Genomic DNA, 26,189 nt, shown 5'->3' on the forward strand with positions numbered 1-26,189 from the left:
ATCTCTATGAATTGTATTATTATACTTTTTAAAAAAGATTTTATTTATTTGAAAGAGAGAGAGAGCACGTGCAAGGGGAGGGGCAGAGGGGGAGGGAGAAGCAGACTCCCCAGTGAGTGGGGACCCTGATGTGGGTGGGACCAGATCCCAGGACCCTGAGATCATAACCTGAACCAAAGTCAGACACTTAACCGACTGAGCCACCCAGGTGCCCCGTATTATCATACTCTTCACAAACTGAGGATACCAAAGTTCAAAGAGTAATTTGCTTCCAGGAGACAGAATCTGGACTGAACCCAGGCCGCTGTTCATGCTCTTAAGCCACTATGAAATAGGGCTTCACCTCAAGAGCATCTGCGGTGTGTTTTACGTCCCTCATAACAATGATGGTGCCTGTGTGCCCAGGCCCTCCTCTGTGCCACTGTGCTGCCGCCATTCTCGCATTTAATCGTCACAGCAGCCCCACGGTCATTGTGAGGGGCTGCGTCCTGTCTCCCCGCAGTGTCTGATACCGAAGAGAGACACAGGAAGCGTGTTCGGTGGGGGGGGGGCCTATCTGATGCTTTTAAGTAGACTAACTCATACTAGATAAGTTTGTTGTACGTTTTTAATGCAATTGTTTACATTTTTGGGAAAAATATTGATCGTCTCAGGAGAAAACCAGCTGAAACTCTGGAGCTCGTAAGGAACTTCCCAGTCTTCTCCACTCCCCCTCCTCCTGCAAGTCCATCTGCTCTCCTCACCCCAGGTCAGCCCCAGTCTGCCACCGCCCCCACCCCCGACCCCCATCTGCACCTCATCACCAGCTCTGTTGATCCACAGGCCAAAGGCTGAGGCAGGCAGGCAAGGGGACATAAGAGACTGTCCTTGCTCGGCTTCCTCCCCCGGCCACTCCACCCACACTCTTCCTCTAGCCCAGCACAGTCCCGGCCATCCTGGAACAAGTTGTGTCCTTTCACGCCTCCCTGACTTCGCACATGTTGTTCTGAAGACTGGAATGCCTTCCCTCGTTCTCCACCTCCGAGACTCCTACAGTCTCTGCGAGCCAGCTCAGATGTCACCTCCTCTGAGAAGCCTCCTCTCCTGCCCTGTGCTGTCTGTCCGCCCCCTCCTCTGCACAGACTTGCTCATCGTATACTAAGGCACTTGGACCACAACGAGCGACCCGGAGTGAGTGTGTCCCCTGTGTCCCCAACTCCTTGTGCTCTGCTCGGAGCAGGGGTCAAGAGGAACCCGGGGCGCTTGGATTTTTCTTGATGCTCCTAGGACATTTGAAAATAAGATGGCAAAACACGTTCACAAATAAATACTGAGGCCTATTTTTCCACGTTTAATACATTAATGGCTTCTAATACAAAAAAATCACACCATAATTGTGCTGCTCACAAGATGATTAAAGGATTTATTAAAATAACGTAGGGTGCTCCGCAGGCATAGTAGTCTTTGTTAGTAAGAAACAAGCTTAAGGGCACAGAAAGAGGGTCTTTGATCAAATAGGTCAGTGGATCTGACATAACGTTAACCCCATTCGGAGATAATATCAAAAGCCTAACTTGGAGCCCCTGGCCCAGTGGTTCTTCTGGCCCCTTTCTGTGATGAGGGGCTCCGCTGCCCCCTCTGTACCCAGTAGGTGCTCAGTGTTTGCCGAATGATGGGAACACGTGCAGCTTTCCAAGTTAATTATTGAAAATTCTCATACAATAAGTATTCCTGAGAAACAATGAAGTCCTGAACAATGGGGCAGGAAGCCACCTCCTTCTCCAGTGACCCCCCAACCCTCAGAGTCCCGCTGAAGGCTGCAGCAGGAAGCCCCTCACCCACCGTCTCTCCTCCCCTTCTTCCCCAAGGGCACCAAAGGCAGTTGGGCTTTCCCTTTGCTCTCAGCCTCTCTTCTCCTCCACCCTCTAAGGGTCCCAGGTGAAGAGAGAGAGAAGCACTTAACTCACAGAAGGAGGCCAGCAGCCAAGCTGGGCTCCGAGGGAGAGTCGTCCTGCCCCTAGGCAGGCCTGAGGAATAAAAGAAACAGTGAGAGGACAAAGAAGGACTTAGAGCACTGGAGCAAGGGGGAGAAAGGCCTAAGGAAGTTTACAAAGCAATCTGTCAGAGAAAGGATGAAAAGGGAGCCCTGCTGGGCTGAGACGCTCAGGGGCTCAACTCACCTTAGGCCCAATTAGAAATGTGCAATTACTGCACCGAAGTCTGAACTGAGCTCCCCCCACCTCCTGTCCTTGTCGAGAAGTTTCCCTGAGCGCGAGGCCTCCACTTTCTGAGTTCTGGCAGCCTCAAATACCTCTGCTCTACTGGGCTCAATCTACCAATTTGCTTGAATCCACCAAACTGGCCCAACTTCCAATCCCTTCTGGATTTCCAGCAGAAACACCACGTGAGGGGAAGGCCACCAGCAGATTCTCACAGCTCCTGGGCCACTCTGACTTCCCAGATTTTCTGAGCCAGTGAAAATATCCACAGGCCTTTCTGGAAGTCTCCCCGCTACCCCAGCCACCAAAGGCAGGATAGATAATAGTAACAGCTATCATGTGAGCGTTCCTTCTGCGTAGTGCTTTATGTCACCTCACTCAGTGCTCACCACCAACTGAGGGACAATTGCTCTGTCTTACAGAAAGGGAAATGGGCCTGCGGAGATTGAATGACTTTCTAAAGGACAGACAGCCAGGATTCCAACTCAGGTCTGTCTGACCTCGATACCCCATGCTTTTCCCACTGCGGACACCGTCTCTTTCTCGGGGACCTTCCAAAATTCCTTTTTCTCTTTCTTTCTTCTTATTTATTTTTTTGTGTGTGTGGTACCCAAATAAATTTCAGATGGGGTAGGATGGTATAATTCTGAGCTATCTAAAGAATTCCTAGCCTCACAGCTGGGGATGAGAAGAGGAGTGGGAGTGGGAGAGCGGCCTCAGGGCTGGGTAGGGTCCTAGCTCTTTTTAGACACTTGAGTAATTTAACCATAAATAACTGGGCACTGGGAACAGGACACTCACTAATAAAAGCATAGCCCGGAGTCATGTTGGGGGTTGGGGGGGGAATTCAAGTCACTTAGTGGGTGGATATATCTGCAAAACAAAAGAAAAGCCCCTTTCCCAGCCCAGGCGGAGAAGTCTCCTGTAAAGTTAGAGACAACAGGCTTCTGGGCACGTAGCCAAGGTTCTGGGGATATTTATAACTTGAAGAGGGTGGGAGTCCCTAATAAGCTGCTATATTCTTTTTCCATCACTTCCCTCTCCAAGGCTACAGCGAGCTCAGAGCTCTTCCCCACGCAGAATGCCTGCTTTCCCTAGTGCTCGGCTGCCATTGTCTAATTTTCTCATCCTGGCTGGGGAAAGGGAAGGCTGCAAGCCCTTCCGTTCGGAAGAACTCCAGTTGAATGCAGCTTAGCTGCTGCTGGTGTTTCTTGGCTAGCTGCTGTGGTCTCAGGGATCTGCCTATGAGTCCGTGGTTTCTCTGAGCTGCCTGAGAGTCTGTGAGTCTTTGGGATCCGCCTACGGATCTCGGGGCTCTGCAGCCAAGTCTACGGATTTGAAATCTACCTGCGGGGCTGAGATATCCGGGATCTGCCAGTGATCTCCAGAATCCTTCCAAACACCCGAAGTCTCAGAGAACTCTGCCTGCGGATTTGGAATCTGTTTGAGGCCTCTCAGATCTTGGAGCCGACGATCTAGTGGATCTTTTGCGGGTCAGGAGGTAAGCCTGTTCTTTCCCCAGCTGGGTTTTTCGGCTTCCCACCTTCAGCCGGTCAGGGACTGAAGGTCCGCCCGGCTCAGGGCTCAGAGGCCCAAGAACTCATCCGTGCAGGAAACCGTCAGAAATCCTTTTAGGAGACAATCCATCAGGGATGATAAGGACGACTCTTCTCAGCCCTGAGGCCGGACTCGCTCCTCCTTCGGCGCCCTATCCCCCACCGTCGCTTCTGTATACCCTCAGGGTTTTCGCATCCCCTCTACTGGGCGCAACTTAACCCGCCCCTCAAGGGGCGCCCTCTTTAGAAGGACAAGGTTGGATGCCCCTATAGGGTTAACAGCGGTGGAGCCGGGACACCGCCTGGCCAAACCGCGTACCGCACTAGCCAGCACACCCGCGGCGCAGGGTCTCCTGGGAGTTGTAGTCTGGGTAGCCGGTGAGAGTGCCGCAGGCCCTGCTGGGAGACGTAGTGCGTGGGCGGAGCTCAAAGTTACAGCGCGGCCGCTGAGTCTCCCCTGGGGAGTGGGCGGCTGCCGCTTTCCTCTCAGGCTGTCAAATGAGGGCCAATCCCAGAAGAACCCAACACAGGCCAGCGTCTAAATTAGGCCCGAAGTCGAAGTTAAGGCCCGACTCAAGATAAGCTTCTAAGGTCGTGAGGAGATGCAGGGCAACGTCTCTGGCTTAATCGGGCTGTGGTCTCCAAGTGAAGAAAGCGGAAGATACTACGCCCTGGCTAGGAGGACGTGCTTCTTTCTTCACCCTTTTGTTCTTTTCCCTCCTTGGTTTTTGGCCTCTGACTGGCCTTTGTACGCCAGAATGGAACTCCAACTCCCGGCAGGCCACGGGGGCAGGCGCAGGCGTGATAGGGTGCTCAGCCACGCTCAAGAGGCGGGCCTAATGTTCGCCATCTAATTGGCGGAGCGTTTTGCGAGCTTTGCTCGCTGATTGGTTGAGGTAGCTGCCGGAAAGGGCCCAGCCTCGAGATGGGAGAGCGGAGGCGTTCTGTGGGCTGGGCTGAGAGCCTCCTCCCCGAGACCGCATCGACTTGACCCCCCGGCCCGGGAGAGCCCGAGCCAGGGGGCTGTCTTAGTAAATTCCTGCAGTGCCTCCACCCTACGGTGGCGGAGACACAGAGGGCGGGTCGCGCTCGAGGGTCAGGGAGGAGAGTGACCCGGCCCGGGTCCAGGGCCCTCCCCACCCGTCTGGCGGCCAGAACTCCAGCCCTGGGGAGTGGGCAGGGCCTGTTTTCTGTGCCTCACGCCCTGCTTTTCGCCTCCTTTAGCGCTGTCTGCTAGCTGCTTTCCTGCTCTCTCTTCTGGGAGGCGAATCCTTGAGTCCGAGATGGCAGCCACCCTGCTCATGGCTGGGTCCCAGGTAAGCCGGGGGTGGCTTCTCGGACCCTGCCTCTGCTTATCCACCTTGTCCCGGCGTTTCTTTGCTCTGCAAATCCCTGTTGGCAATTCCCTGGGATTAGTAATTCACTCGCTTCGGTATTCTGCCTCCAGGAACCTCAGTACCAGGCCAGTATAGCCACAGACAAGCATTTATCGAACACCAGCTGTATGCCTTTAAATACTGGGGAGACAAAAGATGGATGAAACGGGCCCTCCCTGCTCACAGTCTTTAGGGAGACAGACGACGCATCCGGTTAACCGTAATAGGACGTGATAACAGCTTTATTTGTCGTAGGAACAAAGTGCCAAAGTGCCGTGGTGTGAGAACCAAGAAGTGGGAGTGATTAATGCTGGAGAGTCCGAGGGAGGAGTGGAGCGGAGCAGGGGTTGGGGGCACAGAAGAACAGTTTGTACTGGAACAGGGCCTTAAAGAATTGTAAGATCTCACTAGTCTGAGAAAGAGATTCCAGGAAAAGAGGAACATTGTGAGTAAAGGTATGGAATGATGTAGGCGATGCATGTGTTCTGAGAAAAGTACGGCTAGAGGATAAAGTTCTGGAGTGGCCAGGGACATCTGGCTATGGAAATAGCGGGGCAGTCAGCTGGTAAATGGCTTCCTTCTCTACCACATCTCTTTTTTTGCCTGCTCATTTCTTCTCTCCACTCTTCAGTTAATTCCTTTTGCGTTCTCAACGATTCTAGCCATGTCTCTAATTTCAAGAAGAGAAACTTGTACTAACCTCCAGACACCAAGTAATGAGGAAGCATTGTGTGATTTCAGGCACCTGTGACATTTGAAGATATGGCCATGTACCTCACTCGGGAAGAATGGAGACCTCTGGACCCTACACAACGAGACCTTTACAGGGATGTTATGCAGGAGAATTATGGAAACGTCGTCTCATTAGGTAAGTAAGGATTCTCTCTCTCTCCACCCCCACATTTTCAAGACTCTCAAAAATGGCTTAACTCTTCCAATGCAACCTAGTTGTTTGATTTTTAAAGCAATTAATTGGCTATTGGCTTGAGTTCCGTCCACAGGCAAATCTTTTGCGTGTAGGAACATCAGTCATATTGTTTAAAAAGAAAAACTGTTTCTGCCCATTTTAGAAACATTCAGATTTCTTATGCCCTGAGTCATCTACCCTTCTCCAGCCTGTTTGTACAGATCACTGACCAAACAGGTCTAACATAATGGTGCGTGCCAGGATGTAAATGCCCCTGTAAATGGTGATTTTACTACCAGATTGAGGGGAGTTCTGACCCAGGTTCATGGGAGGGCAAAAAGCCACAATTTTGTGTTAGTTTTGGCTTCAGAGCCCTAGCTTTGGCTGAGGTCCTTTATTTATCTGGAGCAGGTACTTGTCTAGAGGTGATTCAGAGTTGATCGTAGGTTTTGAGTGTGTCAAATGTTCAGGAGAATCATGAATAGAATGATCACAGATTCTATTAGGCAGGGAAGTGAATTTTTTTGATGGCCTGCAGACCTGTCTACTCTTGGCTATCCTTTGGTGTGGATGTAACTAGAATAAATAATATATTCTTGAGCTGAATGGTCTTTGACTCACTTAGTCTCTTGGTAACACTTGACAGAAGTTAGCAACTGTGTATGGTTCACTAGGTCATCTGCCATTCAGTAGGACTAATTCTTTTTTGGAAACCTTTATTTCTGTAGCCTTTCCCAGAACAAAAGGCAACTATGAGGGGTTTCGTTCTAAACTTGGGCTCTTCCTGATGTTCCAAGATTCTTGGATCTTTCCTTTAGAAAAGTAACTAGAAATGAAGTTAATTACCTAGATGTATTGCAGTCTCTAATCCAAATATTCCACTCAATCCAACAAAAGAATGAAGTGAGAATCTTAAAGAAATGTGAATTTATATGGCTATGGTCCAGCCCAAGTAGCACTTGTTAGAAGAATGGAAGCATGAAAGAACACACACACACACACACACACACACACACACACACACAAAACAAGTTCCTTTCCCAAATAAATATGGCACTGGGTTAATAATATTTACAAGGTTTCTTTACCTCAAGACTTGTCAGAGCCTTTAATGTGTTAAATGCCATGTGAATTTCTAAGAAGAGGCTATTGGATGCATCATGTACCAAATGAATTTATCCATGGACCCTTTTCTTCCAGCATACCTATTAACTTCTTTGTTGAAGAGTATGCTAAGAAACACAACTTGGAAAATACAGTGTCTGGTAGAAAGTTTCTTGTAGACAGTGGTTATATATTTTCATTTTCATTTGCAGACTGTATTTAGTTAATGTCAGGAATGTTCTGAGCTGTTTTTGCATCCTCCAACCTTCCCTCCTCTATTCATACTAGGAGGCCACTGGAAAGTAGCAAGTAACATTTGGCAGTCACCTCTCCTGTCAGTTAAAGACTTGCTATAGCCAGACAAAAATGTGTTTTTTCCATAGTAACCCAGTAGATTCTTAGTAACTATGACATGGTAATAATGAAGACTTGAAAAGTTAAGAACATAACACACAACACAATCACACATAAAATATCTAGGCCCGGGCGCCTGGGTGGCTCAGTGGGTTAAGCCGCTGCCTTCGGCTCAGGTCATGATCTCGGGGTCCTGGGATCAAGTCCCGCATCGGGCTCTCTGCTCAGCAGGGAGCCTGCTTCCCTCTCTCTCTCTCTCTCTCTGCCTGCCTCTCTGTCTACTTGTGATCTCTCTCTGTCAAATAAATAAATAAAATCTTTAAAAAAAAATATCTAGGCCCTTGGCTTTTAGAGATTCTAATATGGAGTCTCTTATATTTTCTGTTTCTGGCTCTTCTCTTTCAAAACACCAGGAACATATATATATAATTTTCTTAAAGAACCATTAACTCTAGTGGTACAGAGCATGAACCGTGATCAGACAGACCTGGGTTTCAATCATGGCTCCACCATTTACTACTTTATAAGCCTGCACAAGTCACTTCTCTTGGTCTTTATTTTATTTTATTTTTTTTAAGATTTAATTTATTTGTCAGAGAGAGCAAGTGCACAAGCAGGGGGAGCAGCAGGCAGAGGGAGAAGCAGGCTCTCTGCTGAGCAAGGAGACCTAAGTGGGACTCGATCCCAGGACCCTCGATCATGACCTGAGCTGAAGGCAGACACTTAACCAACTGAGCCACCCAAGTGTTGCCCTTCTCCAGGTCTTGGATTTAAATCATCATAGAGTGGAAATCATCATAATGCTGGACTTTCAGGGTGGTTGAAATAATGGGATAAAGAACTTAGCACAATGCCTGGTACACAGTAGATAAATTTTTTGTGTGTATTTGCCAGTATTATTATTATGACTATTTACCCTTTATTACAGATTTTGAGATCAGGAGTGAGAACGAGGTGAATCCAAAGCAAGAGATTAGTGAAGATGTAGAATTTGGGACTGCCTCTGAAAGACCTGTCGGGAATACTGAGGAAAATCCTGAAAATGAAGAGGCCTTTGAAAGCGGGGATAGACCAGAAAGACAGTGGGGAGATTTAACAGCAGAAGAATGGGTAAGCTATCCTCTTCAACAAGTCACTGATCTGCTTGTTCACAAGGAAGTCCACACAGGCATCCGATATCATATATGCTCTCATTGTGGAAAGGCCTTCAGTCAGATCTCAGACCTTAATCGACATCAGAAAACCCACACTGGAGACAGACCCTATAAGTGTTATGAATGTGGAAAGGGCTTCAGTCGAAGCTCACATCTTATTCAGCATCAAAGAACACACACTGGGGAAAGGCCCTATGACTGTAATGAGTGTGGGAAAAGTTTTGGAAGAAGCTCTCACCTCATTCAGCACCAGACAATCCACACTGGAGAAAAGCCCCACAAATGTAACGAGTGTGGGAAAAGTTTCTGCCGGCTGTCTCACCTAATCCAGCACCAAAGGACACACAGTGGGGAAAAGCCCTATGAGTGTGAGGAGTGTGGGAAAAGCTTCAGCCGGAGCTCTCACCTAGCTCAGCACCAGAGGACCCATACAGGTGAGAAGCCTTACGAGTGTAATGAATGTGGACGAGGCTTCAGTGAGAGATCTGATCTCATCAAACACTATCGAGTCCATACGGGGGAGAGGCCCTACAAGTGTGATGAGTGTGGGAAGAATTTCAGTCAGAACTCTGACCTAGTGCGCCATCGCAGAGCCCACACAGGAGAAAAGCCGTACCACTGTAATGAATGTGGGGAGAATTTCAGCCGTATCTCGCACTTGGTTCAACACCAGAGAACCCACACTGGGGAAAAGCCATACGAATGTAATGCTTGTGGGAAAAGCTTCAGCCGGAGCTCTCATCTCATCACACACCAGAAAATTCACACTGGAGAGAAGCCCTATGAGTGCAACGAGTGTTGGCGAAGCTTTGGTGAAAGGTCAGATCTAATTAAACACCAGAGAACCCACACTGGAGAGAAGCCCTATGAGTGTGTACAGTGTGGAAAAGGTTTTACTCAGAGCTCCAACCTCATCACACATCAAAGAGTTCATACGGGAGAGAAGCCGTATGAATGTACCGAATGTGAGAAGAGTTTCAGCCGGAGCTCAGCTCTAATTAAACATAAGAGAGTTCATACTGACTAAGTCCTATAATTAACAAGAAATGATTCATTTGAAAGTACAGTTTTATTTGATATCCAAGAGCTCTCTCAAGACTGAGCTTCTTTTACCATACTGAATTTCCATGTGGGCCACAGGTTAAAACATCAAAGAAGATAAGCCATTTGCAATTCTGACCCACAACTCTGGGAAATGTTATCTCTTCCTCCAAAGTAATGATTTTTATTCATTCGATATTAATGAAGTACTTCATCAAAATCAACCCCACAAATAACTGGGAATCAGAAGACCAGGGGATAAATGCTGGTAAATACTCGGGCCTGGAAATGGAGTAAAACTTTCAAAGTTATTTCTCTCATCCTTGGCCCAAAGAACTATGCTAGGGGAAATGTTGGACTGTAATAGGGTGGTCACAGCTGCTTTAGAAAAAGACAACCAGAGACTGCCCAAATTGCCACACCTATTCACTCTCTGTAGTAGTTGGGCACACACATCTTCCCCTTCAAAAGGCTTTTTCCTTGAGTTGCTCATGCATTTGTCTCTTTCCATCTTCCTGAGAGCAGGATTCTGCACGATGAAGGCAATGATCAAAACTTTTCTCACTGTTTCTAATTTAACTTTATTAAAGCTTGCATCTTTGGAGAAGCTAACTGAAGATACAGATTGAAAGGAAAAATGAGACACAGGTTTGGGGACCAAGGAACTCATCAGTGGTGGTGACTTTAGCAAAAGAGATGCCCACTGTTGTTCTCGCCATTAATCAGAATGTATTCATTTTCTTTGGGAATCACCGTAGGGAACATTGTAGGGAAAATATCTTCAAGGAAAGCTAGGACCATGCTGATGGTGGAGTGTAAGGAGCAAGTGGAATTGACCACTTCAGGGAAGGAAACACAGAATTCCTCCCCAAGGAATACCACCAGTCCTTTCTGTGTTCTTCCCCCTCTGCCCTTTAGATCAATTCTCCTTATACTGCTAACTCTAGAATTTGATAAGGGCCACATCCCAGTGTTCATCTTGGCTTGCATAAGGGCATGTGTAATGTACAGTAAAACATGTATTCTTGTAATTTTTCCAGTAGCGGAAACTGTATTCACACAGAATTAGCATGTTCTTGGGTGATGTTGATCATGACAGAGCTACAGACAACTTCAGTGTGAGAAATGTCCTTTTGTTTTCATTTTTTCTAAGGAAAAAACTTAAACACTAGTGCTCTAGTGTGCACTCTCCTGTAAGATCTGTCTTTGTACAGAACTAAGCACTTGTTTCTGTGTATCAGCCAATTGGGGGAGACAATGACCGGATAGAGAGATTGATTGTCCTGTTCTCAGACTGAATTATCTTCTCTTTGGCCTACTCAAAAGGAATTAATAAACCTAGATAGGAATGTATCTCCATCCTCTCAGTCTACAGAAACATGTAGTTAAAATGAGAGTTGACCCAATTTAAACCTGTTAGTGTCAGATCCTCTCATCCCAGCCCACCATAGGAATTAAGAAATACCCCAGATGTTGATGCTTACCCAGGCTTTTGGGGGTGGCAGTGTGAGGGGACTAGAGTAAGGAATATATATTTTTGAGAGTGCCCCCAAGTTCTTCCTACTGTGCTTTATCGTGAGTGTTGTAACATTTGAAAAATACTTCTGCCGTAGCTCTTTGGGACTTGGTGTGTTAAGGGAGCCAGTGGTCTCTCGGGGAGTCTACTAAAATGAGTCATTAGGACCCACAGCTGTGTGGGCCTGCTTCCTTTGCAGTGAGTGACACAGCCTTGAAAGTAACAACACCACTCCCTGAAGGAGGTTTCTTTATTATGTTGCCTCTCCTATTGAAATACAAACTGGGGCAGGGAGCATGTTTTGTGTTCTATACAAAAATCTAGCCGATGGTGGGTATTCATATTTTAATTGTTGAATGACTTACATGTTCTAGATGACTCAACTCGAGTGTGTCTTTTCCCGTGTCAGTGTTGCTAATGGTTTTAATGACTAGCAAAGTTCTCCTGTTGTTTCTGTGAGCCACAGTGGGCGTCAGCTTTGGAGTGGCCCCAGAAGACAGCATTCTCATGACCCAAGTATATATCACTCCCGTTTTCTTCCCCACTCTTCTGCCTCGCCCCAAGCTGTTCCTGCTGCTGTTTTTGGCTTCTTAGAGGTGAGTGGCTCACGAAGAGGCTTCTAAGTGCCCCAGCCTTCTCTCCATATGCCTACACTCCAGCTGGGAAGTTAAAAGGGCAAGGGCCAGACCTCCTGTTTCCTCTCTTTTTTCCCAACTGCTGCCCATTTGCCGTGTTGAACTTTGTGTAGAACTTATGCATCAGACTCTCCTTGCTAATGCTTTTTGCATGTCTTCTGCTCCCCAGTCTCTGGCTGCTTCTGCACATACCCTGAACACTTTGTGCCTGTTTTCTATGGTTGTGGAGAGTGAGTGAATAAGTAAGTGTGTAGAGCAGTTTTTCGTAGGGTATTGGTCGCAGTTATGCTAGTGTCTACATCTGTATTCTAACAATATTCTATAATTAAAAGTATAATTTTTAAAAATCAAAACACTGAGAGTTATTTTAGTCATCCACCACCGATTCCTAAGATGGCATTTCATCACATTCATTAAAATGGGCATGATCGTCTTTACATTAATGCATTTGTACAGATGTTCTCGTGGAAATGGAGTACGTTGTTTTCACACATGCCTGAGCCCTCTGGATATTGCCAAAATTTGGGAAGATGCAAAGATCTGGGTAGTTTCCTATAAAGATTGGGCTGGTAGCAAAAGAGCATGGAAATAATTTGGTTATGAGTGGCCCATGAGCTTTGGAGAGGGAAAAAAAACACATCCAAAAGCAGAAATGAGAGGAGGCCTTGTTGCTTTTAGGAGGTATTTTTGGGTACCTGTTGAGAACGCTGAAACAATTTCTACTGAACCAGTGTTGGGATCCCAGAACAGATAACCTCTCAGAAACAGTCAAAGGCTCTCTGTTCGGGACAGTTAGTTTGCCTAAGGCAGTGATTATGTATTACTAGGGTGTGGCTATGTTTTCAAATCACTTGCAAGCAATTTTCTTTGATGAATACCTTCTTTAAAGGGAGGCAGGCTAGGCAGAGGGAGGGAGTAGAAGTGCTTTAAATAGAGGAAAAACACAAATACGGAAGAAAAATTGTAACTATACCTATTGCCAACACTTGGAAAAGGAAAGACGGTTTATCAAAACCCTTTTTATAAAATTCTGTTTTTCCCTCTACGTGATCAACAGTTTTTATTTCTGGGAGGAAACGTAAAAGGAAAACGCGGGGGGCTCCTGGGTAGTTCAGTGGGTTAAAGCCTCTGCCTTCGGCTCGGGTCATGATTCCAGGGTCCTGGGATCGAGCCCCACATCGGGCTCTTTGCTCAGCGGGGAGCCTGCTTCCTCCTCTCTCTCTGCCTGCCTCTCTGCCTACTTGTAATCTCTGTCTGCCAAATAAATAAAATCTTTAAAAAAAAAAAAAAGGAAAACGTGGGCTCACCCGGAGCCTCTGCTCTAAAGGTATTTGATATGTTAATGCTTCGCCATTTTTGTAAAGGAGATTTCCTTCTGTGTGATCTGTTCTCTAAGAGGCTAGGTTAAGGCTTTGCTTCCAGGCCGCTAGGATACCGATGAACGCACTGAAATGATAATTTGTTAAGTGGTTCCCTACTGTTTCAAAAGTTGGTATTATTTGAAAAGGAGTTCCTATGCCCTGGGAGAAATGGACTCTTTGAAGCGTTGGTTAGATACCCATTTCTACAATAGTCTGGGCTACCGTTTCTCTGTTGGGGACTCCAAGATAAAAGGTCATTAGTGAAAACCACTGAGGAGTGAAACTAACAGAAGAAAATTACCTTGTTATGACCTAAAATTGTTTCATAGTTAATCCCATTTTAAAACCTGTTTTCCTAAATACTTCATGTTCAAAGTTTGTATCATTTTCAGCTTCTCCAAAGGTGGTTTTGTTTTTCCTTCTAGGGGAGATTGAGGCTGATAACCTCAAGATCTCACTCTGAGTTTCACAGTAGCCCTTGCGCCTAGCTGCCTTGTAGACCCCTCCATTTGGAAATTACCCAGGCACCTTAAAATCAACGCCCCAACAGACCTTAGCACTTTCTTCCACCACCTCCCAGCTGCCTCTCCTATAATTCGTTCCCTCCCTCTCTCCCTCCCTTTATCCCTCCCTCCCTCCTTTCCTTCCTCCTTTTTCCTTCCTTTAGATTTACTTATCCATTTGAGATAGAGAGGAGGGCGTGTGAGAGAGAGTGAGGAGAGGGGCAGAGAGAGGGAGAAAATCTTCTAGCCAACTCCCTGCTGAACGGGGAATGTGACATGAGGCTACATCCCATGATCCATGAGATCACAACCTGAGCCGAAACCAAGAGTAGAATGCTTAACCGACTGAACCACCCAGGCACCCCTCCTGTATTTCTTAACTCAGTCATTGCCAGGTTATCCAAGCTGGACACTTGCATATCATATTCAACAGCTCCTGCTCCTTTTGGCACCCTCCCCAAACCAATAAATATTAGCGGACTAGGCATTCAGTCATGACCAACCTTCCTTTCTCTACTTGCTCTCTCACGACTTACCATGTGACCTTGGGCAAATTAATTTATTTTCCTGCTCCTTGGATTTCTCATCTATAAAATGGGGGTAGTTATATCTGCCTCATAGAGTTGCAAAGATATAAGCAAGGTAATGGGCTCGGCTACAGTCATTCAGACCATCACCAGACCACATCTTGCTTACAGTGTTTCTTCTTTTAAAATTTCCTTAGTTAACATACAGCGCAATATTGGTTTCTGGAGTAAAATTCAGTGATTCATTACTTACATACACCTCCCAGTGCTCATCACAACAGATGCTCTCCTTAATATCCATCACCCGTTTAACCCACCCCCCACCCACCTCCCTCCATCAACCCTGTCTGTTTTCTATCCTTAAGAGTCTCCTATGGCTTGTTTCCCTCTCTCCTTTTTTTTTTCTTCTTCCCCTTCCCATATGTTCATCTGTTTTCTTAAATTCCACATATGAGTGAGATCATGAATCATACAGTATTTGTATTTCTCTGACTTATTTCACTTAGCATTAATACACTCTAGCTCCAGTGTCGTCGTTGCAAATACTTTTAAAGATTTTATTTTGGGGGAGGGCACCTGGGTGGCTCAGTCAGTTGGGCATCTCCCTTCAGCTCCGGTTGTGGTCCCCAGGCCCTGGGGTTGAGCCCCACGCTGGGCTCCCTGCTCAGTGGGGAGTCTGCTTCTCCCGTTCTTCCCCCAGCTTATGTTCTCTCTCTCTCGATCGCTCTGCTCTCTCTCTCTCTCGCAAATAAATAAATAATAAATAAATAAAATCTTTTTAAAGAAAGATTTTATTTTTAGAGTGAGCAAGCAGTGGGTGGGACGAGGGAGAGGGAGAATCCTGAAGCTGACTGCCTGCTGAGCACAGAGCCCAAAGTGGGCCCCATCCCAGGACCCTTAGATCGTGACTTGAGCTGAAATCGAGTTGGCACTTTACCAAATGAGGTGCCCCTAAAGATTTTACTTTTAAGTAATTTTTACACCCACCTTGGTACTCAAACTCACAACCCCAAGATCAGGAGTTGCAAGTTCCTCTGACTGAGCCAGCCAGGCACCCCACATCTTGCTTACTGAAACCACCTCCTAATGTGTTTTCATTTTTTAAAAAAGATTTTATTTTTGCAAGAGAGATAGAGAGAGAGCGAAAGAGAGAGCCCATGCACATACAAGTAGGGGGAGGGGCAGAGGAGAAGCAAACTCCCCGCTGAGCTGGGAACCCAGACACAGGACTCCGTCCCAGGACCCTGGGATCATGACCTGAGCCGAAGGCAGCTGCTCAACAGACTGAGCCACCCAGGCGCCCGAGCTAGATCTTTCTGAAGGGCAAATCCTTTCCTGCCACTGTTCTGTGCAAAACCTTCTTATGCCTCCCATTGCCAGCTGCATACAGTGAAACTCCTTCTGTGTTCATTTTTTAGAGACCATCTTTGCTCTGGCCTCTGCTGCCCTCCGCTGCCCTCAGTTTCAGTTCTCTGCACTACACTCTCCAAACTGTTCTGGAGAATAGTTCTCTCCACTATTCTGGCCAACTCCTCCTCTCCTTCAGGTCTCATACCTCACTTGTTCTAGGAACCCTTTCCCGATCCCACAAGACTGGATCAGATGTTCCTTGTCAGTGTTCCATGGGTTTATTCCAATCAAAGCACTTTACCCCTGTTTCATAATTGCCTGTTTACTTTTTCGTCTCCTCCATTAGACTGTTACCCTTGAAGTCATTGTGTCTTGCTCATCATTTAATCTTCAGCTGCTAGCAAATGTTTGACTTCAGGTACAGACTAGGCAGACATCAGATATCTGTTGGATAAATGAGAGGAGAATATGTGTAAACTTCCTTCCCCTCAGCAGGGCTGGTTGCTTCAGTTCTGATTTGTCATCACACAGGCTACTCATGAAAGAACTGTAGAAATTCTGTCATTGCATACCTGGTGAGGCCTTATGCAAGAGGACGAAGGCTCCCCCAGGTGATGTGCTCCATTTAAGACGTCTCCTCTCCCCTCCCCCAGATAAAGCTGGGGTCATGAAGACACCACCCCTGATGGTTCCTGTGTTTAATGAGACTTTGTCATCTTTGGAGGGTTAACTAGGAATAGACTCTTTATGGCAACTTTGGAGCTGTGTTACATGGCAGGCTGTCAATGCGGGAAGCGTGGGCAGGATTTTAAGATCCCTGCTCTAAGTTTGGTATTTGGTCAAACTCTGAATTCTCCAAGCAGATCACATAAACCAAAGGTGATTAATCTTTTACAGGGAGACTCCAGATTCCTTTGCGAATCTCATGAAAGTTTGGCAACATTTGCTTTTATGGAGTTTTGAGAATTCTTTATATGTTTTGGATACAAGGCCTCTATCAGACATAGGATTTGCAAAAATTTCTCCCTGTCTTTGGCTTGTCTTTTCATTCTCTTAATAGTGTCTTTCGAAGAACCAGTTTTAAATTTTGGTGTTCATTTTCTGATAGGATTTTGATCCAAGGTTTCCTTCTCTGGGTCTCCACATGGATAGCTCTTGAATCATAGCACTTAAATCTGGTTTTTAGCGAGGGCAGGAAGAAGCACACTTTCTGAACTTCATTCTTGTTTGGTTATATCCCCTCTAGTGGAGTTTGGGTTTTAGCCTAGGTAGTACTGCCATTCGACCAGGACAACAGGGCGAGCCTCCTGAGCCCGGCTCTTTAAAGGGCCTGATCTGGCTCTCCTCCAGTTGCACATTTCTTCATGGGGTTAAGGGGACATGCCCATCCAGAGCTCACACCCCTCTCCCCTTCTCTAGATCACAAACTTCAAGTATTTAGGACCTTGGAATTCTTTGCCCAAACAGCCCAATTCCAAGCTTCTTCCCCAGGTTGTTTTCTTGAGGGCAAGTCAACCTTTGTGTGTGTACCCCTAGGCCTAGGTTTATAGGATATACTTATACTAGGCTTATAGGATAGACTTATACCTGCAGGTTAGGTAGCCTCCCACATGTGGACACTAGGGCCCTTCTAGAACAGGGCAGACAAATTGGGAAAAGAAGAGGGGCAGGCCTCTGTTTGTACTCTATTCCTTTTCTGGTTCCAGGTATGCTATCAAAAATTTCCGGGACACCTGGCTGCCTGAGTAGGAAGAGCAGGTGACGCTTGAGCTCTGGGTCATGAGTTTGAGTCTCGCTTTGGGTGTAGAGATTACTAAAATAAATTATTTTTTTTAAAATTTGGGGGTGCCTGGCTAGCTCAGTAGTAGAGCAAGCAACTCTTCTTGATCTTGGGGTTGTGAGTTTGGGCCCCACATTGAAAGTAGAGCTTACTTAAAATTTTTTTTTTCATGAGCGACTTGTGAGGAGGAGTCAGAACTTTGAAATTCCAGATTTCTGAGGTAAGTGATTCGTTGAGTGGATGAGTATGCTATGAATGGAGCCAAAACACATAAAAGAGTAGGAATCTGGAATGGGTATCAAGATTACAAGTTAAAGCGCCCCTGGGTGGCTCAGTGGGTTAAGCATCTGCCTTTGGCTCAGGTCATGATTCCAGAGTCCTGGTATCAAGTCCCACATCTGGCTCCTTGCTCAGCGGGGAGCCTGCTTCTCTCTCTCCCTCTCCCTGCTACTCCACCTGCTTGTGCTTTCTCTCTCTCTGTCAAATAAATAAATAAAAATTCTAAAAAAAAGATTACAAGTTAAGTCATTTAACAAAAATTTGCTGAGCACCAGTTTATGTACCTGGCATAAGACTGAATGAGATGAAAACTCTGCCGTTGTAGAACTTATATTCTGGTTGGCGGGTGGGGGGGCGTGATGGACAGTAAACAAAGACATATATAGCATCCAGTGATAACAAGAAAAACAAAGAAAGGACAGAGAGTGAAGGGGACTGCTATTTTAGAGAGAGTGGTCAAGGAAAGCCCCCCTAAAGAGGTGACATTAGAGAAAGACCCTGGATGAGTCATCAGGATATCTGGGGAAAATGTTCTAAATCCTTAATTTACTGAAGAGCGATGTAAGGTAGTGAGGCCATGATTGGCAGGCATACTGGAGGAACAACCACCAGATTGGTGGGGGGTGGAACTCGTTGAGGAAGGGGGCAAAAGGTGGGAGATAAAAACCAACTTTAGAGACTAGATGTTGAGTTTGAAGAAACTGTTAGATCCAAGCCCAGCAAGTAGTTGAAAATATGAGTCCAGAGCCCAGGACCAAAAGTTGGGCTGTAGGTAAAGAAATGGGAATAGCTAGCCTGGAGACGATAGTGTAAACCATGCGTGGGAATGGGTGTCCCTCTTAGAGCGTGAGAACAGCATCAAGGATGGAATCCTGGGAACACCAGTAGGTAATGATAGGTAGAGGAGAGGACCTAGAAGGAAGAACCCAGAAAATCAGGAGAGGAGAGTCACAGGGCCAAGCAAGGGGCACATTTCAAGGTGTCCAGACAGCGAGGATGTCTAGTGAAATACTGTGTTTGAAAGTGAGTGGAGGGTATTACAGCCTTGTTATTATTAATGATAGTTAGAGAACACTTGCCCCCTTCTAATGGATATTCCAGTTTAAGGGTAATGAGAATTTTGTTACATGCACATAGTCTATTTATAATCAATTCCTACTGTTTTAGTGGGTTTTAAAAGCAAGACATATGTAAGTTACGCTGAAGGAGCAGAATTCACAATCCCTGTTGACTCTTAACTTGGCTAACAGTGTGTTTAACTTGTATATTTAAATATGGGTAATAATTTGGGGCGCCTGGGTGGCTCAGCGGGTTAAAGCCTCTGCCTTCGGCTCGGGTCATGATCCCAGGGTCCTGGGATCGAGCCCCGCGTTGGGCTCTCTGCTCAGCAGGGAGCCTGCTTCCCCCCTCTCTCTCTGCCTGCCTCTCTGCCTACTTGTGATCTCTGTCTGTCAAATAAATAAAAATAAAATCTTAAAATAAATAAATAAATAAATAAATAAATAAATAAATATGGGTAATAATTCTTAGAATTCTCTGAATTCCGCTGATTTGGGTTAAAAGCTTATAGTAACACTTTCATAAAAGACTTGCAGATAGAGCTCTTCTGCCTGTCTATAGGGAAGCCTTAAAATAATTAGAACTCAGTGGACCAAATGTTATGTTCAATGGTCTCCTAGAATTTGGCTTCTGGACTTTGGGTGGCAGGTGTGGCTGCTGCCTGTGCCTCTCTCTCTAAATGGCTACAGTGGTCAGTGTCAACGGATAGATACATGAAGTTCCTGGTGGTGAGTCGCCAGGGAATCTTGTTGTTGCCGAGTCTGTTAAATTCTTCCATGAGACCAAGCATTTATCGCTCTTAAGTCGGATCTAATAATCCTAATTATTTAGGAAATAAACAAAAAAAAAAAGTTGATTCTTGCTTTCTTGGGTTTGACTGGGGCATTGGAAAGGAGAGCTCACTTTTTCCAGTTTTGCCATATTCCCTCAACAGGACCTGAGGATAAGAGAGAATCCATGAAAAAAAGTAATAAGGACAAAAAGAACTTCAAAATCAGAGACTTCCAACGTAAGGTTTGGGAATATGAAGGCTTAAAAAGAGGGAGGTTTAACCTTATTGGTTTTGATTCTTCTCTTCTGACCATGTTACATAATGATTAAGAGACTAGAATTTGGGGGCACCTAGGTGGCTCAGACAATTAGCACCTGACTCTTGATTTCAGGGTTGTGAGCTCAAGCCCCACATGGCTCCACACTCAGTGGGAGTGACTAGAATTTGGAGTTATATCAGACTTTGAGTCTCAGCTCTAGCTTGAGCCTGAGTTTCTACATCTGCAAAAGGGAGAGGATACATTTTGATATTTGCCTCTAATACTGCAAGCACTTAATGAGATAATCTTGTAAGTACTTAACAAATGTTAACTAGTATTTTTTTAATTGGATTGTTTTTTTATTTTTTTTTTATTTTATTTTTTTAAATATTTTATTTATTTATTTGACAGACAGAGATCACAAGTAGGCAGAGAGGCAGGCAGAGAGAGAGGGGGGAAGCAGGCTCCCTGCTGAGCAGAGAGCCCGATGCAGGGCTCGATCCCAGAACCCTGGGATCACGACCTGAGCCGAAGGCAGAGGCTTTAACCCACTGAGCCACCCAGGCGCCCCTGGATTTTTTTTTAAAGATATTATTTATTTAATTGACAGACAGAGATCACAAGTAGGCAGAGAAGCAGGCAGAGAGAGAAGAGGGGAAGCAGGCTCCCCGCTGAGCAGAGGACCTGATGCGGGGCTTGATCCCAGGACCCTGGGATCATGACCTGAGCCAAAGACAGAGGCTTTAACCCACTGAGCCACCCAGGTGCCCTAGTATTATGAAGACCATATAGGTATAATCATCATGAGTCATTTTCTTTTCCAGCAAACCTATTCAAAGGACTGTTGCTTCCCAATGTTGAGACCCTATGAGGCTACAGTTTTTAGATATGGTTAGTTCTCAGAACAAGTTCCAATTGCATTATGAAGCCAGTGTGCAAACCACATAAGGAAAATGTCATTATCTTATATTATGATTTGCTTGGGACTCTAAACAGTATCTTCTAACTTGTCAGATTGACATTGATGATTTTTTTTGACTGGTAAAAATGTGTACCTCTGTAAGTGAAGAACTTGTCGATGCTGAGACCTTAATTGAGAAGTAGCTTGGCGAGGTGTCTTTTGGAATCACGTGGAACTGTGTTCCAGTCTTGGTTTCAGCTGTGTGGCTTTGAGCAAATGTTTTAACCTCTCTGAGACTTGTTTGCTCAATAAAATGGGAAAATATCACTTATCTTTAAGGTTTCATTTAAAGATCAACAGTAGTATATGTGAAACTCCCTATATACAGTAGAGGTTCAAATCACAGTAAAATGTCTTGTTGCTAAGGTGGAAATATGCTTTCCATTTTAAAGTGGCTTTGATGAATTTGAGAATTAGAAGAGAATTCAATGAGCTAGTGCAAGAATAATCACCTTCTCCTCCTCCTCCTCCTCCTCCTCCTTAAATATTTTATTTATTTACTTGACAGACAGCACAGACAAGGGGAGTGGGAGACGGAGAAGCAGGCTCCCCCCTGAGCAGGGAGCCAGATGCCGGACTTCATCCCAGCATCCTGGAATCATGACCAGACCTGAAGGCAGACACTTAACCTACTGAGCCACCCAGGTGCCCCCACCCTTTTAAAGATATATTTATTTATTTTAGAGAGAGTAGAGCTCCATCATGACATGAGCCATAATCAAGAGTTGGATGCTTAACCAGCTGACCCACCCAGGCGCCCTTGGCACATTCTTTTTTAAAAGAAGCATAATCCTAGGAAGTGTAAGTGAGAAACAGCCTTCAGCTCTGGTCAGTTTGACTGGAGCACTACAGTGTTGGAAAGCACCTTAGAATAATAAAAAAAAATTAAAGTTTGATGAAGAAAGTGAAGTTTGAAGTTTTCAGGTAAAGCTGAGTAGAGGACTCTTGGCACCTAATGTTAACAAGGGTTGGTTGGTGATGTCCTTTCCACAACATGCTACATGTGGCATTTATTTTCCATTTTTCTCTCCTCTTTCTTTCTTTCTATATTCTTTCTTCCTCCCCACTGCCTGTGCCTTTGGATTGTGGCTGCATAGCTTGTCCTTGTTAGTAGTAAGAGAAGGCACTTTGAATTGATGTCATCGTGTTCGAAGTCTGAAGGAGAGACTCAATGCTATAAAAGGGGAAAAAGCATGATGAATATTGACCTATGGATCCAGTAAGAAGGGTTGATAACTTAAAAAAATTCTCTGTTAACTTCAAGTTGTAAGTAGTAAAAGTCAAAGCTTCAATATGAGTATTCTGCTGTCCTGTAATCGTTTTTAAGAAGCAAAAGCATGTTCATTAACATATCTGCTCAGACCCCAGGTTTGGTCTGTGACAGGTAAGGGTTGTAAGATGGCCTGGTTGCACTGTGCTAATCTCAAAAGATTAGGGATATAGCTAGAATGCTCCCTAACAACTCACTTTTATAATGTTTATTTATATATTTGGCCTGTGTTGTTAGCTTGAATGTAAGCTCTTAGAGGACAGAGATTGTGTTCCATTCATTTTATACTCCCTACTTTTAACACAGTGATTTGTCTGCAGAGGGTATACAATACATGTTTGTGGGATATCAAATGCACACACACACACACACACACACACACACACACACACATTTTGTGGGGGGATGCAAAACTCCAATGACCATATTTTCCAAAATAAAAAAAAAATCATGACAAATGGTATGAAAAGGTGGAGTATATTTCTTAGGACTATATGGCCAAAATACTTGAAATGTTATCCCAGAAAATACTGGGTGATGGAATCACTTTAATTATGGTATTCAGCCCAAGGGTTTTTATCCTGTGGTCAGTGGATTTAAAGGAGTCTCCAGATGGAAGTGCATGGTCTTTCAAGTTAGATGAAAAAAGATAACACTTTAAAAAAAGATTTTATTTATTTATTTGAGAGACAGCAAGAGTGCTCACATGCATGAGCAGGGGGAGGGGCAGAGGGAGAGGGAGAGGGAGAAGCAGACTCTCTGCTGAGCGGGGAGCCTGAGGCAGGGCTCCATCTCAGGACGCCAAGATCATGACCTGAGCTAAAGCCAGAGGCTTAACTGATTGAGCCACCAAGGTGCCCCCCCCAAAATAACATTTTTATTTTCATGAATGTCAAACTGAAACTTAGCATTATCCCCCATTGTGAATGCAGGCAACAAACCACAGTAGAATTAGCCGTAACTTTCACTCTGTCACCAATAGATATCAAAGGCATTTTCATATCACATTAGAGTTTTGGGTTTTCTTTTTAAGATTTTATTTATTATTGGGGTGCCCGGGCGGCTCAGTGGTCTAAGCCTCTGCCTTCGGCCCAGGTCATGATCTCAGGGTCCTGGGATCAAGCCCCGCATGGGGCTCTCTGCTCAGCGGGGAGCCTGCTTCGCCCTCTCTCTCTGCCTGCCTCTCTGCCTACTTGTGATATCAGTCTCTCGCTGTCAAATAAATAATAAAATCTTTTTAAAAGATTTAAAAACCTTTAAATTTAAAAAATTTAAAAAAAGATTTAAAAATCTTTTAAAAAGATTTTATTATTTATTTGATGGAGAGAAAGGGAGAGAGGGAATACAAGCAGGAGAAGTGGGAGAGGGAGAAGCAGGCTTCCTGCTGAGCAGGTAGCCTGATGCAGGGCTCGATCCCGTGACCCTGGGATCATAACCCCAGCCAAAGACAGATGCTTAATGACTCAACCACCCAGGCACCCCCATATCACATTATAGTTATCATGGACTTCTTGAATATCTTCTCATCACCGTTTTAAAATTTCTGTAGTTATTTGACCTGCTGCAAGAGCTTGATAGTTAATGTCTTAATAAATAAAAAGATTTATTTCTTTAAAGATGTTATTTATTTGAGAGAGAGAGAGAGAGTGGGAGAGAGAGCACAAGAGTGGCGTGAAGGGCAGAGGGAGAAGCAGACTCCCCATGGAGCAGGGAGCCCCACACAGACTCCATCCGGGGACTCCAAGATCATGACTCCAGCCGAAGGCAGACACTTAACTGACTGAGCCACTCATGCACCCGATAAACATATTTACATCACACATTTGCTCTTAAAATATTTTTCCTAGGGCGCCAGGGTGGCTCAGTCAATTAGACATCTGCCTTAGGCTCAGGTCATGATTCCAGCGTCCTGGGATCAAGCCCTGCCTCCAGCTCCCAGCCCCACAGGGAGTCTGCTTATCCCTCTGCCACCCCTCCATTCATTCTAGCAATCTTCCTCTCAAATAAATCAAATCTTTTAAATATATATATATATATATATATATATATATTTCCCGGGGTGCCTGGGTGGCTCAGCCTGTTAAGCATCTGCCTTCGACTCAGGTCAATAACCAACAGGTCGTGGTATTCAGCCCCACGTTGGGCTCCCTGCTCCTGGGGCACCTGCTTCTCCTTCTCCCTCTTCCTGTCCCCCTGCTTGTTCTCTCTCTTTCTGTCGAAAAATAAACACCCACCCACATATTTCCTAATTGTATTTCAATATAATGTTTCTTTTGTAATGCTATGTATTTTATTTAAAATCTAGAATAGATCCATAGCCCTTACCAAATAGCACTAAGAATGTTAATTCTTGAGCTAGGGGCACCTGGGTGGCTCAGTCGTTAAGCGTCTGCCTTTGGCTCAGGTCATGATCCCGGGGTCCTGGAATCAAGCCCTGGGTTAGGCTCCCTGCTCTGCAGGAGGCCTGTTTCTCCCTCTCCCACTGCCCTTGCTTGTGTTCCCTTTCTCCCTTTGTCTCCCTCTGTCAAATAAATAAAATCTTAAAAAAAAAAAAAGAATTCTTGAGCTAGAGGCTAATAAAGTTCAAGCCTTGAGGTCTCTCATTTGTACCATGCCCTACCAAGATTCTGTTCCTGAATTTGTATTTATCATTTTTTTAAAAGATTTTATTTATTTATTTGACAGACAGAAATCACAAGTAGGCAGAGAGGCAGGCAGAGAGAGGTGGAGGCAGGCTCCCTGCGGAGCAGAGAGCCCGGCACGGGGCTCGATCCCAGGACCCTGGGATCATGACCTGAGCCAAAGGCAGAGGCTTAACCCACTGAGCCATCCAGGCGCTCCTGTATTTATCATTTTATATCACTTCCAAAAAAGATCCCAGCATTTGTGTAAGTTTCACAACCCTTATTACAAAACTTGGATCCACTGAGCCATTTAGCTCAGTACTGAGCGCACAGTAGGTTTTTTTAAAAAAGATTTATTTATTTGACAGAGAGAGCAGGAACAGGAGGGGCAGAGGGAGAGGAAGAGACAGCATCTCAAGCAGACTCCCTGCTGAGCGCAGAGCCCAAGGCAGGGCTCCATCCCACCACCTAGATCACCACCTGAGCCAAACTCAAAGTGCCTAACCAGAGGCGCCGTCCAGGCACCTCCATAGTATGTTTTTAATAATTAATTTGGGGCTGATAGGTTCTGGGAAGCTTAAATGATCCTCCAGTATATCTGAAAATCCTATAGACCACTGCTTGACCTTCCTCCAGTCCCTAAGAGGGGTAGGGCATTGGATGTCGGGGTGGGGAACAGCTGGCTCTACAGAAGTGAGCTGGGAAGATTGTGGGAGGAGAGAGGTTTGCACCAAGTCAAGGACAGAAAACAAACCATCAGGGCGTTACGTTGAAAAATGGGTTTAGGAATAACAGGAATTCACCTCCTTGGGACTTAGCCATTTCCCTGCACTGCTCCCTTGGCTTCGCAGATGCATGTATCTGCCGTACTTCTTCCTAACAATTAGCTGCAACTCTGTGAGAAAAGGTCCCTGCTCTAGCATTTGTTAACAGTGCTCTCGAATGGTGCCAACTTCAGCGATTTCTCACGTTCCGAGCTGCCCCAACGATGTGCAACGGGGAGTCCGGGGACAGTTTTCCGATCGCTCCAAGAGATGATTTTTGTCCGTGAAATTCTCCAGCCAGACGGCCAGCCAAATCAGCCTTAAATTGTGCTTCAACCGGAGCCCAAAAGATGACCCAGAAGGAGGCCCGACCGCGTGGCGGTGGGCGTGTCGGGGGCGAACGCCTGCGGCGGCGGCGGCGCCGGCAGTGGCTGGAGGGAGGTTAGGGACGCCGCGGCGCCGGCGGAGGGGCGGGAGGGCCGCGAAGGAGCGGGGCCGGAGCGGACAGTAGGGGGCGGGGTTCCGGAGGCGGCCACGCGGCGCGAGGCCTAGCTTTTCGGTCTCGTATCGCCCGCGGACGAGGAGCGAAGAGCCTCGCCCACTCAAGGCCGGGTGCCCCGCAGCCTCGCCTCTCTACTCGGGGCTCCACCACGGACCCCTTTGTGTTCCTACCCCCGCCCCGGAGGCGCCCCAGCCGGCGGCGCTGACTTCCCTCATTGGCTCAGCCGACGGCTTCATCGATTGGCTCTCCAGTCGTCCAGCGTGAGCCGCTTCTTTCCGCTACTATTGGACACCTGAGCTGCCTCTCAGGCCGCCGCGCGAGACGATTGCCCGGCCGC

At 45.9% G+C, this 26,189-nt stretch overlaps 1 protein-coding gene across 2 annotated transcripts; it reads left to right on the top strand.

Annotated features, from left to right (window-relative positions):
• The first annotated feature begins 3,273 nt into the window (after positions 1 to 3,273).
• On the top strand, positions 3,274 to 12,183 carry LOC111154782 (zinc finger protein 436). Of its 2 annotated transcripts, none has more exons than XM_022514692.1 (3): positions 3,274 to 3,699; positions 5,872 to 5,998; positions 8,424 to 12,183. In XM_022514692.1, exons 2-3 carry the CDS (start codon positions 5,893 to 5,895, stop codon positions 9,674 to 9,676), a joined length of 1,359 nt encoding a protein of 452 aa, XP_022370400.1. In that variant the 5' UTR covers positions 3,274 to 3,699; positions 5,872 to 5,892; the 3' UTR covers positions 9,677 to 12,183. The 2 variants fall into 2 exon arrangements, with proteins under 2 accessions (XP_022370400.1, XP_022370399.1); XM_022514691.1 differs by lacking the exon at positions 3,274 to 3,699 and adding an exon at positions 4,780 to 5,070.
• Positions 12,184 to 26,189: the final 14,006 nt, after the last annotated feature.

Source organism: Enhydra lutris, unplaced genomic scaffold (assembly GCF_002288905.1).
Source record: "Enhydra lutris kenyoni isolate GAN:26980312 unplaced genomic scaffold, ASM228890v2 scaffoldscaffold38, whole genome shotgun sequence".
Classification (NCBI taxonomy): domain Eukaryota; kingdom Metazoa; phylum Chordata; class Mammalia; order Carnivora; family Mustelidae; genus Enhydra; species Enhydra lutris.